The sequence below is a fragment of the Mus pahari genome, chromosome 14, assembly GCF_900095145.1.
Source record: "Mus pahari chromosome 14, PAHARI_EIJ_v1.1, whole genome shotgun sequence".
Lineage (NCBI taxonomy): Eukaryota > Metazoa > Chordata > Mammalia > Rodentia > Muridae > Mus > Mus pahari.
This window is the reverse complement of record NC_034603.1, coordinates 52,744,757-52,765,345: the sequence shown is the minus strand read 5'-3', so window position 1 is coordinate 52,765,345 and position 20,589 is coordinate 52,744,757. Positions and strand designations below refer to the sequence as shown.

General features: G+C 39.1%; 1 protein-coding gene and 1 pseudogene across 1 annotated transcript in view; one reads left to right on the top strand and one right to left on the bottom strand.

Annotated features, from left to right (window-relative positions):
- The window catches only part of Usp32 (ubiquitin specific peptidase 32), a 137,988-nt gene that overhangs the window by 23,987 nt on the left and 93,412 nt on the right, over positions 1 to 20,589 (top strand). The window contains exon 2 of the mRNA XM_021212704.2: positions 10,767 to 10,894. Within this exon, the coding sequence (XP_021068363.1) occupies positions 10,767 to 10,894 (128 nt within the window). The remainder of the gene's footprint in view (positions 1 to 10,766; positions 10,895 to 20,589) is intronic.
- LOC110331145 lies at positions 16,083 to 18,635 on the bottom strand (annotated as a pseudogene).

The window sequence follows — 20,589 nt, the reverse complement described above, 5'->3', positions numbered from 1 at the left end:
GTTTCTCTGTATAGCCCTGGCTGTCCTGGAACTCACTTTGTAGACTCAGAAATCCGCCTGCCTCTGCCTCCCGAGTGCTGGGATTAAAGGCGTGCGCCATCACACCCAGCTTTTCTTCACATTTTTAAACACTAAATAGAATTTTGTAACAGGAACAAGGAAGCCAACATTTCTTTTAGATTAGTTCAGTTTTTTATATGATACAGGCAAGCTCAGAGGATGCTTGGGAACAAAAATAGAGGCAGATGGATGCTGTGCTCTGTAAGGGTGGCGTGGCTCCATTTGATTACAGATACTTGTGTTCTGAGAAGTGAAGATATGGAACCACATCCATTTACAGTCTACACTAACCATGTGTGCTGTGGTAAAGCCAAGAACAACTTCATGTGTCAAGTAGAGAGCCACTTTTAGTTTTCTAGTACAGAGTTTCCTAGTATATTGCAACCCTGGCAGCACTGTCTTTGAACATTGAGGCAAAATGCTATAGAAACTGCTATACTTTAATTCCTGCTTTGAATTACAGATGATTTGCTCAGAAATGTTAACTAGCATGTACTCCTAGTGGACCATTTTTACACTTTTTCAAAAAACAAAAGCACATTTATTTATTTTTAAAATTTATTTATTCCACGTATGTGGGTACACATGTTACTGTCTTCAGACACACCAGAAGACAGCATCAGATGCCCATTACAGATGGTTGTGAGCCACCATGTAGTTGCTGGGAATTGAGCTCTGGATCTCTGGAAGAATAGTCAGTGCTCTTAACCGCTGAGCCATCTCTCCAGCCCCTATGTATGTATGTATGTATGTATGTATATATTTATAAGATTTATTTTTAGCTGGATGCCGGTGGCACACAGCTTTAGTCCCAGCACTCAGGATGCCCAAGCAGCAGAAAACAAGGAGTTGCAGAATGGCAAGGACTACCCAGGGAAACCCTGTTTCAACAAAACTAAAAATAAATATTTGCTTTTTTAGTTTTTATGTGCATGGATACTTGGCTTGTGTGTTTGTCTGTGTACCACTTGCATGTTTGGTGCCCTGGGAGGCCAGAAGAGGGTATTGGGTCCCCTGGAACTGGAGTGACAAATTGTTGTCAGTTGTGGGTGCTGAGGATTGAACCTGGGGCTTAATGAATGCTAGCCAAGTACTCTACCAACTGAGCCCTATTTTATCTTATGTGTGTGAGTGTTTTGCCTGCATCTATCTGCAAACTTTAGGCAAAAAGAAGGTGTAAATCCTTCTGAGACTGGAGTTACAGATAGTTGTGAGCAGTTGTATGGGGGTTTAAATTGCACCGGGGCCAAAAGAGCAGCCAGTGCTCTTTAATACCTGAGCTATCTCTTGGCTCCGACCCCCCACCTATTTGAAGTTGGTGCTGGGGATCAGAACCCAGGGCCTCATGCTTACACAGCAAGTATTTTACCAACTGAGTCATCTCCCTAGCCATAATAGCTTTCTTTATAAATAGTTTTATTTTTTAATTTTGAAAATGTGCTTTGCCCTTTCTATAAAAACCTATGACCATGGAGAAATGACTTAGTGGTTCAGAGTACTTGTTGCCTTTCCAGAAGACCCAGACCCAGACACATGCCTAGAACTTACATGGTGGTTAACAACTGTGCAGGGATATGACACCTTCTGGTGCACAGATACAACAAACATACATACATACATACATACATATATATATTATATATGTATATATATAATATATATATGTATATAATATATATATATGTATATATATAATGAAAACTAGTTTAAAAATTATGAGAAAACTCTTAACTCTCTTTTTCTTTATCTTTCATTTTCTTTCCCATGGCTGTTGCCTTATTAAGTAGTATACTTCATTATAGAACTAATTAAGTACAGGAAAAGATTTCCTTTTCATTAACCCCATAGAATATACCTAGAGCTTTGGATCACTAATTCATTTAAAGCTGGCCTAAGTACTTTTCATTCTTGTACTTGGGTGCTCCCCCCTTCTCTTCTTAATCTTGGGTAAATCTTAGATATTGAAACTTTTGTATCTTTGTTTTGATGAAGAAATAGGTTGCAATCCCTGTTCAGTCCCTCTTCTTTTTTAAGGCTGCATTATGTACCATACCTGAAATGGTACCATTTGGTACGGATCAGATAGGAATTTGTTCTCTCCTGAGGAGGCCACGGTTTACATGGTTTTGTTCAGTGTCTATTCTGCTATTTGGTCTTGTACTTTCCAAAAGTGCCAGATTGGAAATTTAAATATTTAGTTTAGCTCTAACTCTGCCTAGATATAATTCTGTATTGCTGTTTTTTGTTTTTTTGTTTGTTTGTTTGTTTGTTTTTTCCGAGACAGGGTCTTTCTGTGGAGCCCTGGTCATCCTGGAACTCTGTAGACCAGGCTGGCCTTGAACTCACAGAGATCCGCCTGCCTCTGTCTCCTAAGTGCTAGGATTAAAGTCATGCGCAACTACCACCCCAACAGTTTAACTCTTCTTAATCTGACTTCCGCAATAGCACTCCTGTTTTACAGAGTACCGTTATCTTTTGTACTTAGATATCTAAGCTGCCATGACAGGATTTGTAAAAGGAAATTACATGAGTTGTTTAGGAACCTATGGAAAAAGAAAACCCAATCCAAGTAATGATAATAATTTATTAATATGAGTATTTCCTACTCATATATATGACATATTTTCAAAAAGTGGCTATGACAACAGGCTTCTTATAATATAGCTTTGACATTTATTCTCTCATGGTCCTTGAATCTGAACAGCCTTGTGACTTAGACATAGCACTATTTTTTTCAACTGTGAATTGCAGTGAAATGCTGATTTTACTTTTATGCTCCTTTCTTATTTTTTTCTTATTTTTTTATTTATTATGTTTATATAGCTATGTTAAGACACACCAGAAGAGGGCATCAGATCCTATTACAGATGGTTGTGAGCCACCATGTGGTTGCTGGGATTTGAACTCAGGACCTTTGGACGAGCAGTCAGTGCTTTTAACCACTGAGCCATCTCTCCAGCCCGTTACTTTCTTATTTTAAAAAATTACTTTTATTATTTGTATGTATGATGTATACACATGTGTAAGTGCAGATGCACTTACACATGTGTGTACATCTGGAGGCCAGATCTGGTCTCCCTCCACCTTTTTTGAGAGAGGATCTTTCACTGTATACACACCTCGGGATTCCTGTCTCCATTTCCTACTTCTGCACCTCAGTGCTGGGTTTATAGGTGCAACCTATGAGTTCAACTTTTTTTTTTTTTTATTCTTCTCTCATTTTACAACCCATCTGCAGTTTCCCCTCCCTTCCCCTCCAGTCCCCCACCTCCAGTCTTCCCATTCCCCCAGATTCACCCCACTTCTGCCTCCCCTCAAATAAGAGTGGGCCTCCCAAGAACATCAACCAAATAGCCAACCAATCTCAGTAAGACTAGGCATATACCATCATATCACACAAAGTCAGGAAGAGGCAACCCAGTAGAAGTGTCTAGAAACAGGCAAAAGAGTCAGAGAAAATCCTGCTTGCATTGTTAGGAGCCCTCACAAGAATACCAAGATACTCAGCTATAACATACAATCAGAGGACCTAGGTCAGATCCTCTACAGGCTCCCTGATCTTTGCAAGCCCCCATGAGTCCCAGTCAGTTGATCCTGTGGGCCCTGTTCTTGTAGCATCTGTGACCTCTCTGGTTCATCCTATTCTTCCTCCTCCTGATGTTTGGCTGTGGGACTCTGCATTTCCTTCCATCAGTTGCTGGATGAAGTCTCTGATTTTTGGCGACAATTATGGTAGGTTCTGTCCATGGATTCTATGAGAGTAAGCCTAGCAAAGATTTAACCCTAATAATGAGGGACACAGAGCCTGAATCAGCCTCTTCTTGTAATCAAGCAAGGCCTCAAGTGGAAGGACAAAACCTTCCATCTACAGTTTGTACTGCAGAATGTTCTTGGGTGTTCAGCTTCTTAAAGTGGATACTGGAGAATCTTATTTAGGTTCTTTTGCTTGTGCAGCAAGCACTTTATCTGTTGAACTATCTCCTAAATTCCTCCAATTCCTTTCTTGAAACAGGTCTTCTTTAAAGCACAGAAACTTGGGCTGGAGCGATGGCTCAGAGGTTAAGAGCACTGACTGCTCTTTCCGAGATCCTGAGTTCAATTCCCATCAACCACATGGTGGATCGCAACCATCTATAATGGGATCTGTTGCCCTCTTTTGGTGTATCTGAAGACAGCAACAGTGTACTCATCATATATATAAAATAAATGAATAGAATCTTGGAAAAAAAAAAAAAAGCCTAAACTTAGCAAGCATATTTATTCCTTTTTCCCTGCCTTTGGGCATATTCCTCAGGTCTCTCTTCCTGTTTGTTGGCTTGTTTGTTTTGACAGACTCTTGCTACTCAGTGCTGCCTGGTCTCAAACTTGTCTTGATACTCTTGCCTCTGATCCCCTAGTGCTGATAGTACACATGTGCATGTCTAGGTCCGGCTTTTCTCTGGTGTTTTTTTTTTTTTTTAATTTTTTTGTCATGTGAATTTCCATTTTCCAAGATTCTTTCATGAAAATTTCATCTGTATTCCCTTTGCATTCTTTTTGTTATGTTCCTTATTACTTTGTATAAACTTGAGTTGTTATCATACATTTGAACTCTAGTGCCCTTTCTCTGGCAGACATGTCCAACCCACTGCTCAGGATAGCTGTGCATGAATCCCATCACAGACCTGTAAATTTCCTATAAAAATATGTGTTTTATGAAAAAAAATCTTTTGGCAACTCTAATGTGAAGTTCTTAAGTATGAACTTTGTATTGGTTGGTTGGGGAAGGGCTGTTGAACATGCATTCTTTAAATATTCCTCAGGTGAGTGTAGTTATAGTTGTGATCATTTCACAATGTGTGAATACCTGAAGAAAAGGGGAACTGCTAGACTAAAGAGATAAAAGCCTAACAGTGACTGACTTGGAGTAAGACTCAGATTATTGACACTTATCTTTGTAGCTCCCATAGCATCCAGCACACTGTTGCCAGTTAGGATTTGACAGTGTATTTGCCTGTTCATTTTTGTGGTATTTTATGTAGCTGTGTAGGCTACTCTGAATGTATTTAGTTTACTTTTTTGGGGGGGAGGGGGTCTTAGGGTTTCACTCTGGCTCAGAATGGCCTTGAACTCCTGATCCCTCTGCTTGTATATCCCCAGTGCTGGGATGACAGGAACGCACTACCATGCCTGGCTTGAATAACTTTTGTAGCAGAAATTGCTGGACTACAAAATTGTGAAGTGCCTTCAGGAAAAAAACAAAAACAAGGTCTTCCTATGTAGCCCTGGTTTTTCTAGGACTCATTATGTAGAGCAGGCTGGCCTTGAAAAATCTGCCTGCCTCTGCCTCCAGAGTTCTGGGATTAAAAGCATAGACTACTACAATTTAAGGCCAGAGACTCTTTCCTTTCTTCTTCAATGCAATGTTAATTACTTGTAGTAGTTTTTTTTGTTTGTTTCTGGTGTTGAGAACTGAACCCAGTGCCTTTGTGTGGCGATAGTAGTTTTTTTTTGTTTGTTTCTGGTGTTGAGAACTGAACCCAGTGCCTTTGTGTGCCGATAACTACTTTACCACTGAGTCAGTACTAGCTTGTAACATTTATTTATTTATTTATTTATTTATTTTAATATCTTTTTTTTTTTTTAAGATTTATTTATATATTATATGTAAGTACACTGTAGCTGTCTTNAGACACTCCAGAAGAGGGCNTCAGATCTTGTTACGGATGGTTATGAGCCACCATGTGGTTGCTGGGATTTGAACTCCGGACCTTCGGAAGAGCAGTCGGGTGCTCTTACCCACTGAGCCATCTCACCAACCCAAAATTTATTTTTTGAAGGGAGATTTCATTTACTTTTTTTTTATGGACTATTAGTTTTCATTTAGTGTTGTGAGTGCTCAATGATGTGACTTAACTGTCTTTAGACTGCACTCATGTTCAAATCTAAAGCAATGATGAGTCCATTCTTTACAATGTATGACGTGTGTGTGTGTGTGTGTGTGTGTGTGTGTGTGTGTGTGTGTGTACATGTACATGCAAGGAGACCAGAAGATGACATTAGCTTTCCTGTTCTATCACTTTCTGCCTTGTTCTCTAGAGACAGGGTTACACTTATTGAACCCGGAGCTATTGAACCTGGAGAGCTCCACTACCAGCAAGCCTGTCAGCCCCTTCCCCTGTGCTAGGAATACAAGTGAAGGAGTAGTTAGGTGTACCTGTCTTTTTACCTGGGTATTGCAGATTCAGTTTATGTTCCTCATGCTTCTGCAACAAGTGCTCTTACTCACTGAGCCAACCCTGACTCCTTTCCTCTTTTTAAAAGTGAGTTTTTATTTATTTAGTTACTATTGTTTATGTATATATGATTCATGGGGCACAAGGGTTGTGCACCTGTGCCATTTGCATGTGGAGATTAGAGAACAACTTCATTGAATTGCTTATTTTCCTTCTACCCTGTGGGCCTGGGGACTGAACTCACATCATCAGGCTTGGTGGCAAATGCTGAGCCATCTCACTGGACCCTGGCAGTTATCTTTTTGATACTCACTCTCTCTCTCTCTCTCTCTCTCTCTCTCTCTCTCTCTCTCTCTCTTCCTTTATTCCAGTGTTTGTTTTGGAGTACTGCTGGGAATCCAACTTACAGTCTTATGCATGCTAAGCAAGAGCAATTACAGACTTAAATTCTGAATTCCAAGCCCTAATAATTACCTTCTTAGCCCCCAAGTGAATGCTTTGTTTGTTGAGACAGGGTCTTGTTTTATATTCTGGCTGACTTAAACTGTGTAGACCAGGCTGCCCTCAAACTCACAAAGAATCTACCTGCCTCTGCCTTCTGAGAGCTGGCATTAAAGGCATGCACCACTGTATCTGCCAAACCAATGAACATTTTATGCACTTTCTGTCTACTGATTAATAAAATGTTTGTGTACTGTTTTTAGTAAATATAAATATAATTTTCAATATTGAATCTATGGCAGCATTTTAGTGTCATATTTTGAGAACATACAATACTTTATTTGATCTTTTTGTTGATGGGACATTGTTTATTATAAACACTTTAAAAGGGTTCTGTACACGTTTTATTCTCCATTATTAGTGAATAAATTTATTATTCATCAGTTTGATGTCCTCAGTACACAGTGGGGATTGAAACCAGAGCCTTCAGAATGTTACTCTACTGGTCAGCTATAATTCCATCACAAGTATGCTGATTTTTGAATAGAAATTAATAGTTTTTCAAGTAATTTTTAACCAGCAATAGAAGATTGCAGTATTATATTCTAATATAATATTCTAATTTATTTTGCCTCCACTAGATCAGAAGCAACTTAATTTGTTAGTAAAGCCATTAATGAATTAGATATCCTGAAGAAATATAGTAGTTCTAGTAGCAAAGTTTTCTCTCTAATTACTATAATTAATGAGATGAGCTTTGTTCTATGTTCTGTTTTCTAAAAACAAAAACAGAATACTGAGTTGGTATATTGTAGATGTTAGTAAATTAAATTTCTGGTGAACTATGTTTTGGTAACTATTTGAATTATCATTTTTTTTCTTTTTTAATCATTTCCCCACATGTTGTTGAACCTGGAACCCTCCCTGCATATAACAAACATTTATTGAGTGATTAGCTGTGTGCCAAGCCCTTTCCGCTTTATCTTGCTGGCCATTTCTACCTTGGGACTGCTTATCAGGAACTTCTTTCTGGCCTTTGGAGAACATGTTTTTAGGTTTTCATTACCAGTTTTCTTTGCTATTCTTTTCATTTACTCCTTTTTAGACATTGTAAATTTTGGTTTCTTTCAATTTTATGTTTTTTATCCAGTGTTTTAGTTAACTTTATGCCATGGACTCCCACCAAACCTTTCTAAGCTTTATACTCAAGAAATTAAAAAGCTAATATAATTTCCCAAAGCTACCATATGCCTTTCATAGAGCTGCCTTTTGACTTACTCCTTTTGCCTTCCTTCAAGTTTCCAAGGATGGAAACTTAGGGTTACTCTAGACTGCTTCTATTCTCAGGCAGATTTGAGGTTTACCTACTTTTTTGTTTCCTCTTCTAATAATGATTTGCTTTTTGCTCTCTTCTGCACTGTTTTAGAGCAAAAGTTCTACACTTCATGCCTTGTTTCCAGTTGGCTTAGAGCTTGTCTGAGTTGTATCCTTCCCTCTGGGTAGAATAAAGTACTGTTACTTGATCTTCACAGTTGTAGACACCATCTCCCTATACCTCCTTTTCTCCTCCTCTTCCTTCTTCCTTCCTCTGCCCTCCTCCTTCTTCCTTCTTCCTCCTCTTTTCCTCCTCCTCCCTCCTCATCCTTATTCTTTGCTTAAGCCTGCCTTATGTTGCCATAGTGGCATTTGGTATAATTTCACACATTAATGTAAAATGTTCCCTGTTTGGCATGCTCTTGACCCTTTCCCATGGCTTCACCTTTAAAAAATAATGTAATTCTCTTCTGCATCTAGAAGTCTTCTTTGTTTCTTCCAACTTGAGTCAAAGCCAACCATTTTTGTATCTTCATTGGAATTGCTGCTCATTTCTCTTTTAATTAATTAACTTTATTGCTACTGTTTGTATGCTCCTTAATTTTTTTTTGTCAACTTGATTCAAACTAGGGTCATCTAGGAAGAGGAAATTAACTTCAGAAGTTGTTTCCAGTAGATTGGCTTGTGGGCAAGCCTGTGGGGAATTTTCTTGATTAATGATTGATATGGAGGGCCCAGCAAACTACCTGGATGGTGTTACTGTGGGCAGGTGGTCCTGAGTTTTATAAAACTCAGTTTTACTTACTGGTTGGTAAGCCAGTAAGCTGAGTTTTTGTGCCTCAGTTCTTGTCCCCAAGGTTTCCTGCCTTGAGTTCCTGGCCTCCTTCGATAATACAGTGTAAACCAGATTAAACCCCTTTACTATGTTCCTTTTGGCCATGGTATTTTATCATAGTAAGAGAAACCAAACAAAGATAGTGCCAGTGCATGGTATGTGTTGGCATGCATCCTGTGCCCCACATCTTGTGTCAAGGTCAGAGGGACAACCTTGTGGAGTTGATTTTTCTACTTCCACCTTTATTTGCATTATTGCAGAGATCTAACTAAGGTTACCAGGCTTTTGCAGCAAACACCTTTACCCAATGACCTAACTCACTAGTCCTTCTTTGTTTAAACAGGTTATTGAATAAAGTGAAAGATGTCTTAAATGCCTAAAGTAATAGGATACATAAATTAGATAGATAGATAGGAATCTGTGCATGTAGTATATACCTACTTGTATTTAGGAGTGCTTACCTCTGTGTGTGCCAGAGGAGAGTATCAGATGTCCTTTTCTCTCTCTTCCTACTTTTTTATTTTGCTGTGGGGTCTCTGTACCTGGACCTCACATTTTTCTGGCCAGCAAGCCCCAGTGATCCTCTTGTCCTATCCACTGCAGTACTGGGGTTACAAAAGTGTTAATATATAGGTGCTGGGATCTGAACTTCCTCTTGATTGTTTAGCAATGCTCTTAACTTTTTAGCCCGGTTCTGAATAAATATTCATTCTATATTTATAAGTAATATATTAATATATAATATATATTCATAATTAGATTAAGATAATTAAAAAAATATTATGTGTGTGGGCTTGTGCATTGAGTACAGGTAATCAAGTGTATTGGCTCTCCCCAGAGGTAGAATTACAGATGGCTGTGAATCACCTGACAAGATACTAGGAACCTTTATATGTTCTTAGCCATTGAGCCATCTTTCCATCTCTCCAATTTTAAATTATTAAGTATTATTTAAGTATCATCTGTTTATAATTTTTTTTGTGTATGTATGAGATAGCAAGGATCTAAATTGGAGACTGTTCAAATAATGTACTTTTCTTACAAAGGAAATGTGTATGTTTCCCAATGCCCAAAGCCATTGATACCAAAATCTAATGTCATTTTGCCTGTCTGTTTGAAATATATGCTATTTTTTGCTTTCCCTGGCTTGAAGTTTCTATGCATATTTTAAAGTTTTGTCTTATTTAAAATATTTTATAGCCGGGCGTGGTGGCGCACGCCATTAATCCCAGCACTCGGGAGGCAGAGGCAGGCGGATTTCTGAGTTCAAGGCCAGCCTGGTCTACAAAGTGAGTTCCAGGACAGCCAGGTCTATACAGAGAAACCCTGTCTCAAAAAAACAAAAACAAAATAATAATAATAATGATGATAATAATAATAATAAATAATAAAATAAAATTTTATGTGTATCAGTGTCCTCTGGGACTGGAATTATAGATAATTATGCGTGCCACCATGTGGTAGCTAGGAATTAACTCAGGACCTAAGGAATAATAGAAAGTGCTCTTAAGCTCTGAGCTATTCCCACCCCCCCTTTTTTTTTTTTTTACTTACTTTTATCGTTTTTTGTTTTGTTTTGTATTTGAGGCAGGGTTTCTCTTTGTGGCTCTAGCTTTCCTGAAACTTACTGTGTAGACCAGACTGGCTTCAGACTCAGATTCCCTTGCCTCTGGGATTAAAGGTTTATGCCCAAAGCCTACTCATGCCCCTCCCCCCCCCCCCTTTTTTTAAAATAAAAGATTTCATGTAGCTCAAGTTGGCCTCAGACTCCATTATTCTCTCAGCCTCCAAGTCCTGGGATCACAGGTGTGTGCCCTCATCTGACTGTGAGGAGCTAGTTGGGTTGTGAAAGCCTTTTTTTCTTTCTGGTTTCTTACCCATCTTCTGTTTCTGATTTGTAGTTACAGATGTTGAGCTGAAAAGACTCAAAGATGCCTTCAAGAGGACCTGCGGCCTCTCATATTACATGAGTCAGCACTGCTTCATCAGGGAAGTGCTTGGGGATGGAGTACCTCCTAAAGTTGCTGAGGTAATCCTTATGGTGCTGCCTTTCCGTCATAGATGTCTACCAGCTTAGATTTAAGTATTTTTTTTAAATTTCAAGTTATTTAAATTCTTGAAAAACCAAAAAAAAAAAAAAAGAAAGAAAGAAAGAAAAAGAAGCCATTGTTTTACCTATACAAAGATCTACTCCTGTATTCCCTAAGCATTTTTACCTAAGGTTACAAAGATCTACTCCTGTATTCCCTAAGCATTTTATAGTGTTAACTCTCATTCATTTAGTATTAACTTTTGTATATTGTGTGTTAGGTCCAAGTTCATTGTTACACATGCAGATGTGCAGTCAGGACTCCTTTTTTAATAGACTATTCTTTCTTCATTGAATTGTTCTAATAGGGCAGGTGAGATGGTTCAGCAGCTAACCTCACTTGAGTTATCCTGATACACTTGGTGAATATCAATGGACTGAAAGTGTAAACTAAAACCTTTATGAATTACAGCTCATTGATTTTTTTTTTAAATCTTTTATCAGTATCACATTCTTTCCCTGTCTCCACACAAACTTGATAACTGAAATTTTGTATGTTTTAAAATCAGAAGGGAAGCATCATTATTTCAACTCTATTCTTGGTTTTGCCTGTTCTGGATCCCTTGCATCTCCATAAGAATTTTAGGATCAACTCATAGTTTCTGCAAAAGGGAAAAAAAAAAAAGGCTACTGGCTTAATAGGAATTATATTGAATCTGTAGATTCATTTGGAAGAATTGTATTCTGTAGTCATAGTTTACTTATTTTACTCTTTGTTAGCTATTTTCCCTAGCCATAGACTGCCCTTTATGGGTAGTGTTCTGAAAACAGGTGACTAAACATCAACAAAGAGCCTGATGTGATGGTGTTCACCTTTGTCTTAGTTAAGGTTACTACTGCTATGATGAAGCCCCATGAGCAAAAGCAAGTTGGGGAAGAAAATATTTCTTTGGTTTCCACATTGTAATTCATCACTGAAGTTAGTCAGAACAGGAATTCAAGTGGGGCAGGAACCCGGAGAAAGGAACTGATGCAGAGCTGATGCTGGAGGGGTACTGCTTACTGGCTTACCATCATGGCTTGTTCAGCCTGCTTTCTTAGAGAACCCAGGGCCACCAGCCCAGGGATGACACCATCAACCATGACTGGATCCTCCTCTATCAGTCACTAATTAAGAAAATTTCCCATTAGTTTGCCTGAAGTCCAAAATCTTACGGATACATTTTCCTAGTTGAGATTCCTTCCTTTCAGAATAACTCTAGCTTGTGTCAAATTGACATAAAATTAGTCAGTACAACCTTTAATCCCAGCACTTAGGAGCCAGAGACAGGCAGATTTCTGTAACTTTGACACTGACTACATAGTAAGCTATGGCCTACCTTGTCGTTCCCCCACCTCCACTCCCACTCCAAAAATATGGGCCAAAGAGTGTAGCTCAGTGGTTAAGAGCACTGACTGCCTTTCCAGGGAATCCAGGTTTGATTCCCACCACCAATGTAAGGGTACACAAATGTCTATAACTCCTCTCAGGGATCTCAGGGATGCCCTCTCCTTGGATCCCTGAGATGGACACCTTAATGCACATAATATATGCAGACAAAAGACCCATATACATGACAGTAAATAATTTTTAAAACGTTTTGGCGAAGTTGAAGCACAGTTTTTTCCCTACTTAGTAGAGCTATTAAAACAGTCATCTGATTAAAGTAACATGGTGTTAATAATTAATAGAATTAGCTGTTCAAGTCATGGTTACCCTTAAAGAGGAGCATCCTCCCCCACCCAGGTTTTAAATTAGATGATTAGTAATACTAAATTACTAGACTAAAGTTTAGGGGATAGATGTTATATTTATATTATAAAATTTCCATATGTCCCCTTTATATCTTCTCTATGATGTGACATTTGTTTCCCTCCTTATTTTAAGAGTATTTGCCTTAATTTCTTTGACTGTTTTTATGATAGACTCTTTAAAGTTCTTGTCTAATAACTATAGTACCTCTGTCATCAGTTTGTTGGTACCTGTTGTTATTTCCTAATTGGGTATAAATTTTCTTGGTTCTTTAATGTTGAGGAATTTTTAATTCCAGTCTAGACATTTGGAATGTTCAGAGACTCTGGTTCTCAGAGATGTTAACATATTTATGAAAGTATGATGACAGTGGACTCAGGCTATAACTTCGTACTTGTCATTATTGGTTGTTTTTTAATGTCACTTACCTTTCAAAGCCTGTGCATCCCCATTTGGATTTATCTCACAATGGCTCATCTTAGACTCAATTTTAGTTCAGACTTGTTTGCCTTTTAGGGTTTAGGCAAACCCAAGAGTTACAAAATAATCTTCTCGAGCTCTTTAGAAAGATGGAGACTTCTCTAGCTTGCTTGCTGTGTCACACACTTGAGTTTGTCTTGTCTGTATTCAAGGAGGAGATATAGGAGGAAAGAAGACAGAGAGGAAGTGAGGAAACAATGGAAATTCACCTTATTCTCTTGGAACTCTAGCATCTGTGTTTAGAGACTATGGTAGACTAAACAATGTCTCCCAAAGATTTCCAGGTCCTAGCTCCTGGAAGTTGCATATAGCATGTGTCTGGAATTCTGGGGGATCTTTTTTTTTTTTTTTTAAGATTTATTTATTTATTATATGTAAGTACACTGTAGTTGTCTTCAGACACTCCAGAAGAGGGCGTCAGATCTTGTTACGGATGGTTGTGAGCCACCATGTGGTTGCTAGGATTTGAACTCCAGACCTTCGGAAGAGCAGTCAGGTGCTCTTACCCACTGAGCCATCTCACCAGGCCCTGGGGGATCTTTCAAGTTTGAGAATTTGAAGTTTACTTCTTATTCTATGTGAAACTTTTTTTGTTTATTTTAGAATTAGAGAAACCCTTTTTTAGCACTAGCAGTAGATTCTTGTAGCCATGTAGTCTCGGTCATTTGCTTAAATTTCAGTTTGAGATATTCATCATATTATTTTGAAATTTTTTTGTGTGGGTAAATTATTTTAATGCTAATACTGAAGATGATTATTTACATTCTCTTGTGATGGGTGAAACATTATAGTTGCCCTGATGATTGAATCAAATAAAACTCTTCTCTTAATAACAGTGTTATATACTGTAATAAAATTTATTAAGTCTTGATTTTCCTCTTTCTTATATTTACTTAATAGTTGAGTAATACAATATTTAGATCGGTATAAGATACTGAAGATTCTAGGTTAGGCTACGAGCTGGTGTGGCCTTAGAAAGAACGTGACTTGATCTTGCCTGACTGTTACTTTGGAAGGACAAGTCAAGGTAGTAGCTATAGCACACTGTATTTTGCTTAATAATTGTTTAAACAGGACAGGGTTTTTTTTTTGTTGTTTTTTGTTTTTTTACCATATTTTGACTCTTGCTTACTACAGATTTTACATTTAAGAAAACAAGAACACTGAGGGGGTAACTTAGTAATTAGAGCAGCTTGCCTAACAGATAGATACAGCTTTCTGTGTTCTCTTTCTAACACTGAGAGAGAAGGTAGGGGAAACAACATGCTACTAGGTCAAGTATTTTTATGTTCCAAGGGCTTGCAAAAAAAGTAGGGAAGTAACCCAATTTACCTTCAGAACGGGGAGGATTATCAGTGAGATGAGGAAGATAGTGTGAACCTGTGGGGGGGGGTGGTTGGCTAGCTTTTAGTTGTTTGAAACAGGGCCTCAAATTTACTATATAGCAAGACGTGACCTTGAACTACTACTGATCCTCTACTTTCTGAATACTGAGATACAGGCACGCACTACCATACCAAATTATCAGAAGTCTTTTTTATTTATGTACTTTTTTTTTTTTTAAATGTATGAGTGCTCTGTCCTCATGCCTGATATTGGTTGGTTGATTATAGCATTCCTATACTTACCCTCAAACTTAGTTTATACTGTAGTGTCAGGAGTCATTTAGGAATGGCTAAAGGCATGCAAGTAAGTTCTGACGATGATCCACCACTTTGCATGGCTGCAGTGGGTAAGCTCTGAATTGTAGGGCCTTCAGAGATTTTTATCCCAGGATTGCTTCTTGCTACTGATAAACCTTTTCTGCCACTATTACATAGTCTAATGATTACTGGGCATCAGCCCACCATATTGGGCAGATTTTCTACAGATCAACAAAGATGTACTCTTATGCTATGTAGGCAAATTGATGATTCCAAAATTCCTAATAATGATTGTATAGAATTCCTAAATTTATACAAGTAATTTTGAGGCCTCTATAGTATGAAAGCTGCAATTAGAGGTCTGCAAACCTTCATGTGTCATGGCTAATTGCACTAGGATAAGAAAGTAGGCCTGGAACAATTCACAGTCAGGGAAAACAGTCTTTCTAAGTTAGCTCTGAGATCACTGTCTGGTAACTGAAGGTCATAAACTGGGAATGGACAGTTTATTGTAGGTTCAAGGACAGAAAATAACAATACTGATTGGTATATATATATATATATATATATATATATATATATATATATCTTCCAAACTAATGAGACACAAGGAAGATGATCTGCCTCTTGGCAAAACATAATAATTCTTATAAGAATTATTGTTTTAAACATTTAATGAATTTATGGAGCTAATACTAGATAATGAATAGTTAGGTACTAATTTTAATGGAAACATATGTAAACATTTCTGCTGTAACTCCTTATTGATTTATGACTTGAATTAGTGTCTCTAACTTGCTATGAACTTACAGAATGTAAAGCTGCTTGGAAAACTATGTGATCAGTTATCCTGAGTCAGCATAAGAGCTAACTAAGTATAAGAGCTAAGAATGACAATAATGGAAAAGTGTTTCTTTCTCTCAGCAATAGAGGTTGGAGCTTCTTATTTTTTTTCTTTTGCTCCATTCAGAATGAGTTTTTCTTTCTGCTTGTGTGACTTTCTTGTCCTTTTTCTCTGACTCACAAAAACCTACTGAGACTTTGAGCCTTTAGCTGGTCAGTTAGGGGCTCCCAATAAAAGAACAAAGAGACTGAATACGCTAATTCCCTTTCTTTTCTTTTTTCTTATTAGTACGGTATTTATTTGTCTTCTTTCTGTCAAACCCTGAACCAAGCACTTTCCCCAGACTTTTTGGGAAGGTACAGGAAAAGGAACATACAGGGCAGACAAGATGCAAAAGAACCATGGGAGGTGGAAGTGGAGATAGCTGCTTCACGTGGAGAAGAGGATGAGAAAGGCCACCATTAGGCAAAAGAGCCCCATGGCCTCTGAGGGGCCAAAGCCCAGAATCCCATAGAAGAAGGGTTGCTTCAGAGAAGAGTTCCTGGCATAGCCAATGAGACTCCCAAAACAGTCCCAGTCCCTGCCCCAGAGCCAGTCACCCCAACTGTCACAGCCCCAGCTCCAGTGAACTTGGCAGCTGTGTCTATGTCCCTTGAAATGGCGCTGGTTTGGAAGCTGCAGCTAGGAATTAGTGAGGTCAGAGGCCGCCAGACCGCCAAGCTCCTGAGGCTTTCATCTGTTGTCTACTCCACTGCAGACAGCTCACAACTCAGCAGCTGAGAGAGGTGCTCTGGATCTGGGGGCCTGCAGAGAGGAATTTGGAGCAGGCATTCCTTTTCTTTATCCCCTGCTGCTGAACAGCAGGAGTTATCAAAAGCCAGCAGCTTCTTGCCTTAGAATAGCAAAGAGGTAAAGAAAGGTAAATATTGCTGGGTGTGGTGGTGGCACACCTTTAATCCCAGCACTTGGGTGGCAGAGGCAGGCGGATTTCTGAGCTCTAGGCCAGCATGGTCTACAGAGTGAGTTCCAGGACAGCCAGGGCTATACAGAGAAACCCTGTCTCGAACCCCTCCCCCCAATAAAGAAAGGTAAATATTACCAAAAATAAACAACTTTTATTTTCGTAAAACTAAGTTTTGCCCCTGAAAATGGCCTGTGTTACCCATGCATTTCCTCAGTCCCTGGCGCTGGACTGGTTCCTGACAATATAGGTGAAAATACACACAAACATTTGTAGCAGTATGTGTTTACATCATTGTATAATTATTATTGTTAATTACTCAGTATTTTGTCACATTATAACTCAAGTAGAGTTTTGGGGCTAGCCAGGGGAAATCTAATTATAAATGACTAAAAAAAGTTTCCTTTATTTTAGTCATGTTAATAAATGACTGGTTAGTATGCTTGTACATTGGGAATGGTTTGTTTATTTCAAATAACTAGAAAGATTTGTGAATTACTTGGGTTAAAGCTTAGTTTTGCTCTTCAGTCTGAATTATCTAGGTAATTTCAATATAAATTATCTAGGTAATTCCATGAGTCCATAGATTTGAACAGGATAAAACTCACATACAGTCACTTCTCTTTATAGGTAACTACTGAATTTCAAGAGGTCAGAGAAGTATACCATGCAGAGTGTACTGTTTCTGTATTTGAAAACTAAGAAAATGCATTTTTCTTTCCAAACTTAATCAAAAGTATAAAGTTTTGATTATACTTTGATTGACATTTATAGCATGATGTTATTTAATAAATGTAGAAATTATTCTCCTGTCCCATTTTAAATTCCCCAAAGTAATACTCATATAACTCATATAATTTTTTTTCTGATTGCGTACTTCTTTCTTGAAATATAACTTATCAAGATTAGAAACACTGGAGAAATGGCTCAGTGGTTAAGAGTGCTTTAGCTCTTCCAGAAGCCCTGAGTTCACTTCCCAACATCCACATCACAGCTGCCTTCATCTCCAGCTCTAGGGGATCCAACTCCCATTATGGCTTCCATGGGCACCCATACACACATGGCGTGCGCATGCATACACAGATGTATAGACAAATCTTTTTTTAAAAAATCAGATACTATGAAAAAAGTTTGAGTTTAATAAGTATAGGCATAAATTTTTTGCAACCTTTTTTAAAAAAAGATTTATTTATTATATGGAAATACACTGTAGCTGTTTTCAGACACACCAGAAGAGGGCATCCATTACAGATGGTTGTGAGCCACCATGTTGTTGCTGGGATTTGAACTCAGAACCTCCGGAACAGCAGTCAGTGCCCTTAACTGCTGAGCCAACTCTCCAGCCTGCAACCTCTCCTCTAGCCACCACCCAGCAGAGTTAGTAGAAAAATTATTAGGATGTGGGTGAAGTGGACACATAGTTCAGCAATAGTTGTTCACTCTCATAGCAAACACCAAATACAATTCTGCAGCTGCTGAATCCAGTTCTCTAGGCAGGCAGACACCAGCCATGAACTGGCAACTACAGTATAGTCCTTAAGAAGCTGCCAGACTAGCCAGTTGGCCTGAGGCAAAGCCACAGAAGCAAGCTGCAAGCTGCTGCAGGAACTTTGAGAACAGTTCTTGAGCAAGTTTCTTTGAGGTGGTGTTATCACAAGTTGAGCTCAACAATGCTATCTATGTAAGGCAAGCCAATACATGCATGTCTTTGGGGAAGAATAGCGAGGCGGAACAAACCAAACCAAAGCTCAGTACTTGGCTCCCACTGTCTGTGGGGTCATATTTGAACTCCTTCATCCCGGGTCCTTTCACATGTTTGCTGTATCAAAACATAAACAATCTTTTACCTGTGTCTGCTTTAGGAAAACATTCTTTCACCTATTTGCTTTAGCAAGATATCCTTTCACCTGTGTGCCCCAGCAAACCATCATTTGACATAGCTTTCCAAAGAAACTGGAAGTTTCCACTTCATGTCTTTTTGTTTTTTGTTTTCCCATACTTATTTATCCACGTACCTTCATCCCAGTTGAAGCCCCCCTCCCTCCTCACCTCCCAGTGCCTCCCTAATAAATCCCCTCCTTTTCTCCTCAGAGAAGAGGAAGCCCCCCCATCGGTACCCTAGGACATCAAGTTGCAGCAGGACTAAGTACATCTTCTCCCACTGAGGCCTGACCAGGCAGTCCAGATAGGAGAAAGAAATCCAATGGAAGTTAACAGAATTAGAGCCAAGCCCGTGTTCTAATTGTTAGGGGACCCACACGAAGACCAAGCTGCTTATCTGCTACAAATGTGTAGGGGGCCTAGGTCTAGCACCAGAGTGCTCTTTGGTTGGTGGTTCAGTTTCTCTGAGCCCCATGGGCCCAGGTTAGGTGACTCTGTAGGTCTTGTTATGGCGTCCTCAGCCTCTCCAGCTCCCTCAATCCATTCCATCCTCAATTCTCTCACAAGACTCCCTGAGCTCTACCTGATGTTTGGCTGTAAGTCTTTGCATGTGTGTTTCCATCCGCTGCTGGATGTAGTCTCACAGGAGATAGTTATGTTAGGCTTCTGTCTGCAAGCATAGGAAATCAATATTAATAGTTTCAGGGGTTGGCTCCCTCCCATGGGATGGATCTCAAGTTGGGCCAGTCATTGGTTGGCCATTCCCTCAGTCTTTGCTCCATCTTTATCCTGCACATCCTCTAGGCAGGACAGATTCTGGTTCTTAGGTTTGTGGGTGGATTGATCTACCCTCGACTGGAAGTCCTGCCTGGTTACAGGAGGTGGCCACTTTAGTTTTCGTATCCCCAACTGCTAGGAGTCTTAGCTAGGTCACCCCCATAGACTCCCTGAAGCTCCCCAATCCCAGGCCTCTACCTAGTCCTAGAGATGCCCCCCACCAATTTCTTCTCTCTCTCCGAGCCCTTTTCCGTCTTCCCTTTCACCACACCTGATTCCCATTCCTGGTTTCCCACCCCCAAACCCTAGTTCTCTCACTTCATCTACCTCTGATGTCTATTTTATTTCCCCTTTTAATTAAGATTCATGCATCCTTCCCTGGGCCTTGCTTATTACTTAGTTTCTTTGGGTCTATGGATTGTAGCATGGTTATTCTGTACTTGATGGATAATGTCTGTTTATAAGTGAGCATCTTTCTGGATCTGGGTTGCCTCACTCAGGATGATATTTTCTAGTTCCATCCATTTGCCTGCAAATTCATGATTTCATTTTTTTTTTTAATAGCTAAGTAGTATTTCACTGTGTAGATTACCACATTTTCTTTAACCATTCTTAAGTTGAGGGGACATCTAGGTTGTTTCTAGTTTCTGGCTGTTACGAATAAAGCTACTATGAACATAGTTGAGCAACTGTCCTTGTGGTATAGGGGGGCATGTTCTAGGTACATGCCCAGGAGTGGTATAGCTGGGTCTTGGGATAGAACTATTCACAATGTTCTAAGAAACTGCCAAATTGATTTCCAAAGTGGTTGTACTAGTTTGAGTTCCCACCAGCAATGGAGGAGTGTTCTCTTTGCTCCACATCCTCTTCAGCATGTGCTGTCTCTTGAGTTTTATATCTCAGCTATTCTGATGTATATAAGATGGAATCTCAGAGTTGTTTTCATGTGTATTTCCCTAATGACTAAGGACATTGAGGGTTCTCTGCCATTAGAGATTCCTCTGTTGAGAATTATGTGAGTCCACTGAGTTGAGATTGAGTCCATTGATGTTGAGAGATATTAATGACCAGCAATTGTTAGTTCCTGTTATTTTAGTGCTGGTAGTGGGAGAGAGAGAGGGAAAGGGGGAGGGGAGAGGTAGAAGGAGAGGGAATGTCCATCCCCTTTCCTTCCTCCTTCCTTTAGTTTGCTGGTGTCAGGTTATTTACTTTCTTTGTTTAATTGAGTGTAGTCAGCATAAAGGGTAGTAGTTTTCCTTATAGTGTCTTCTGTAGGACTGGATTTGTGGATAGATGTTTAAATTTTGTTTTGTCATC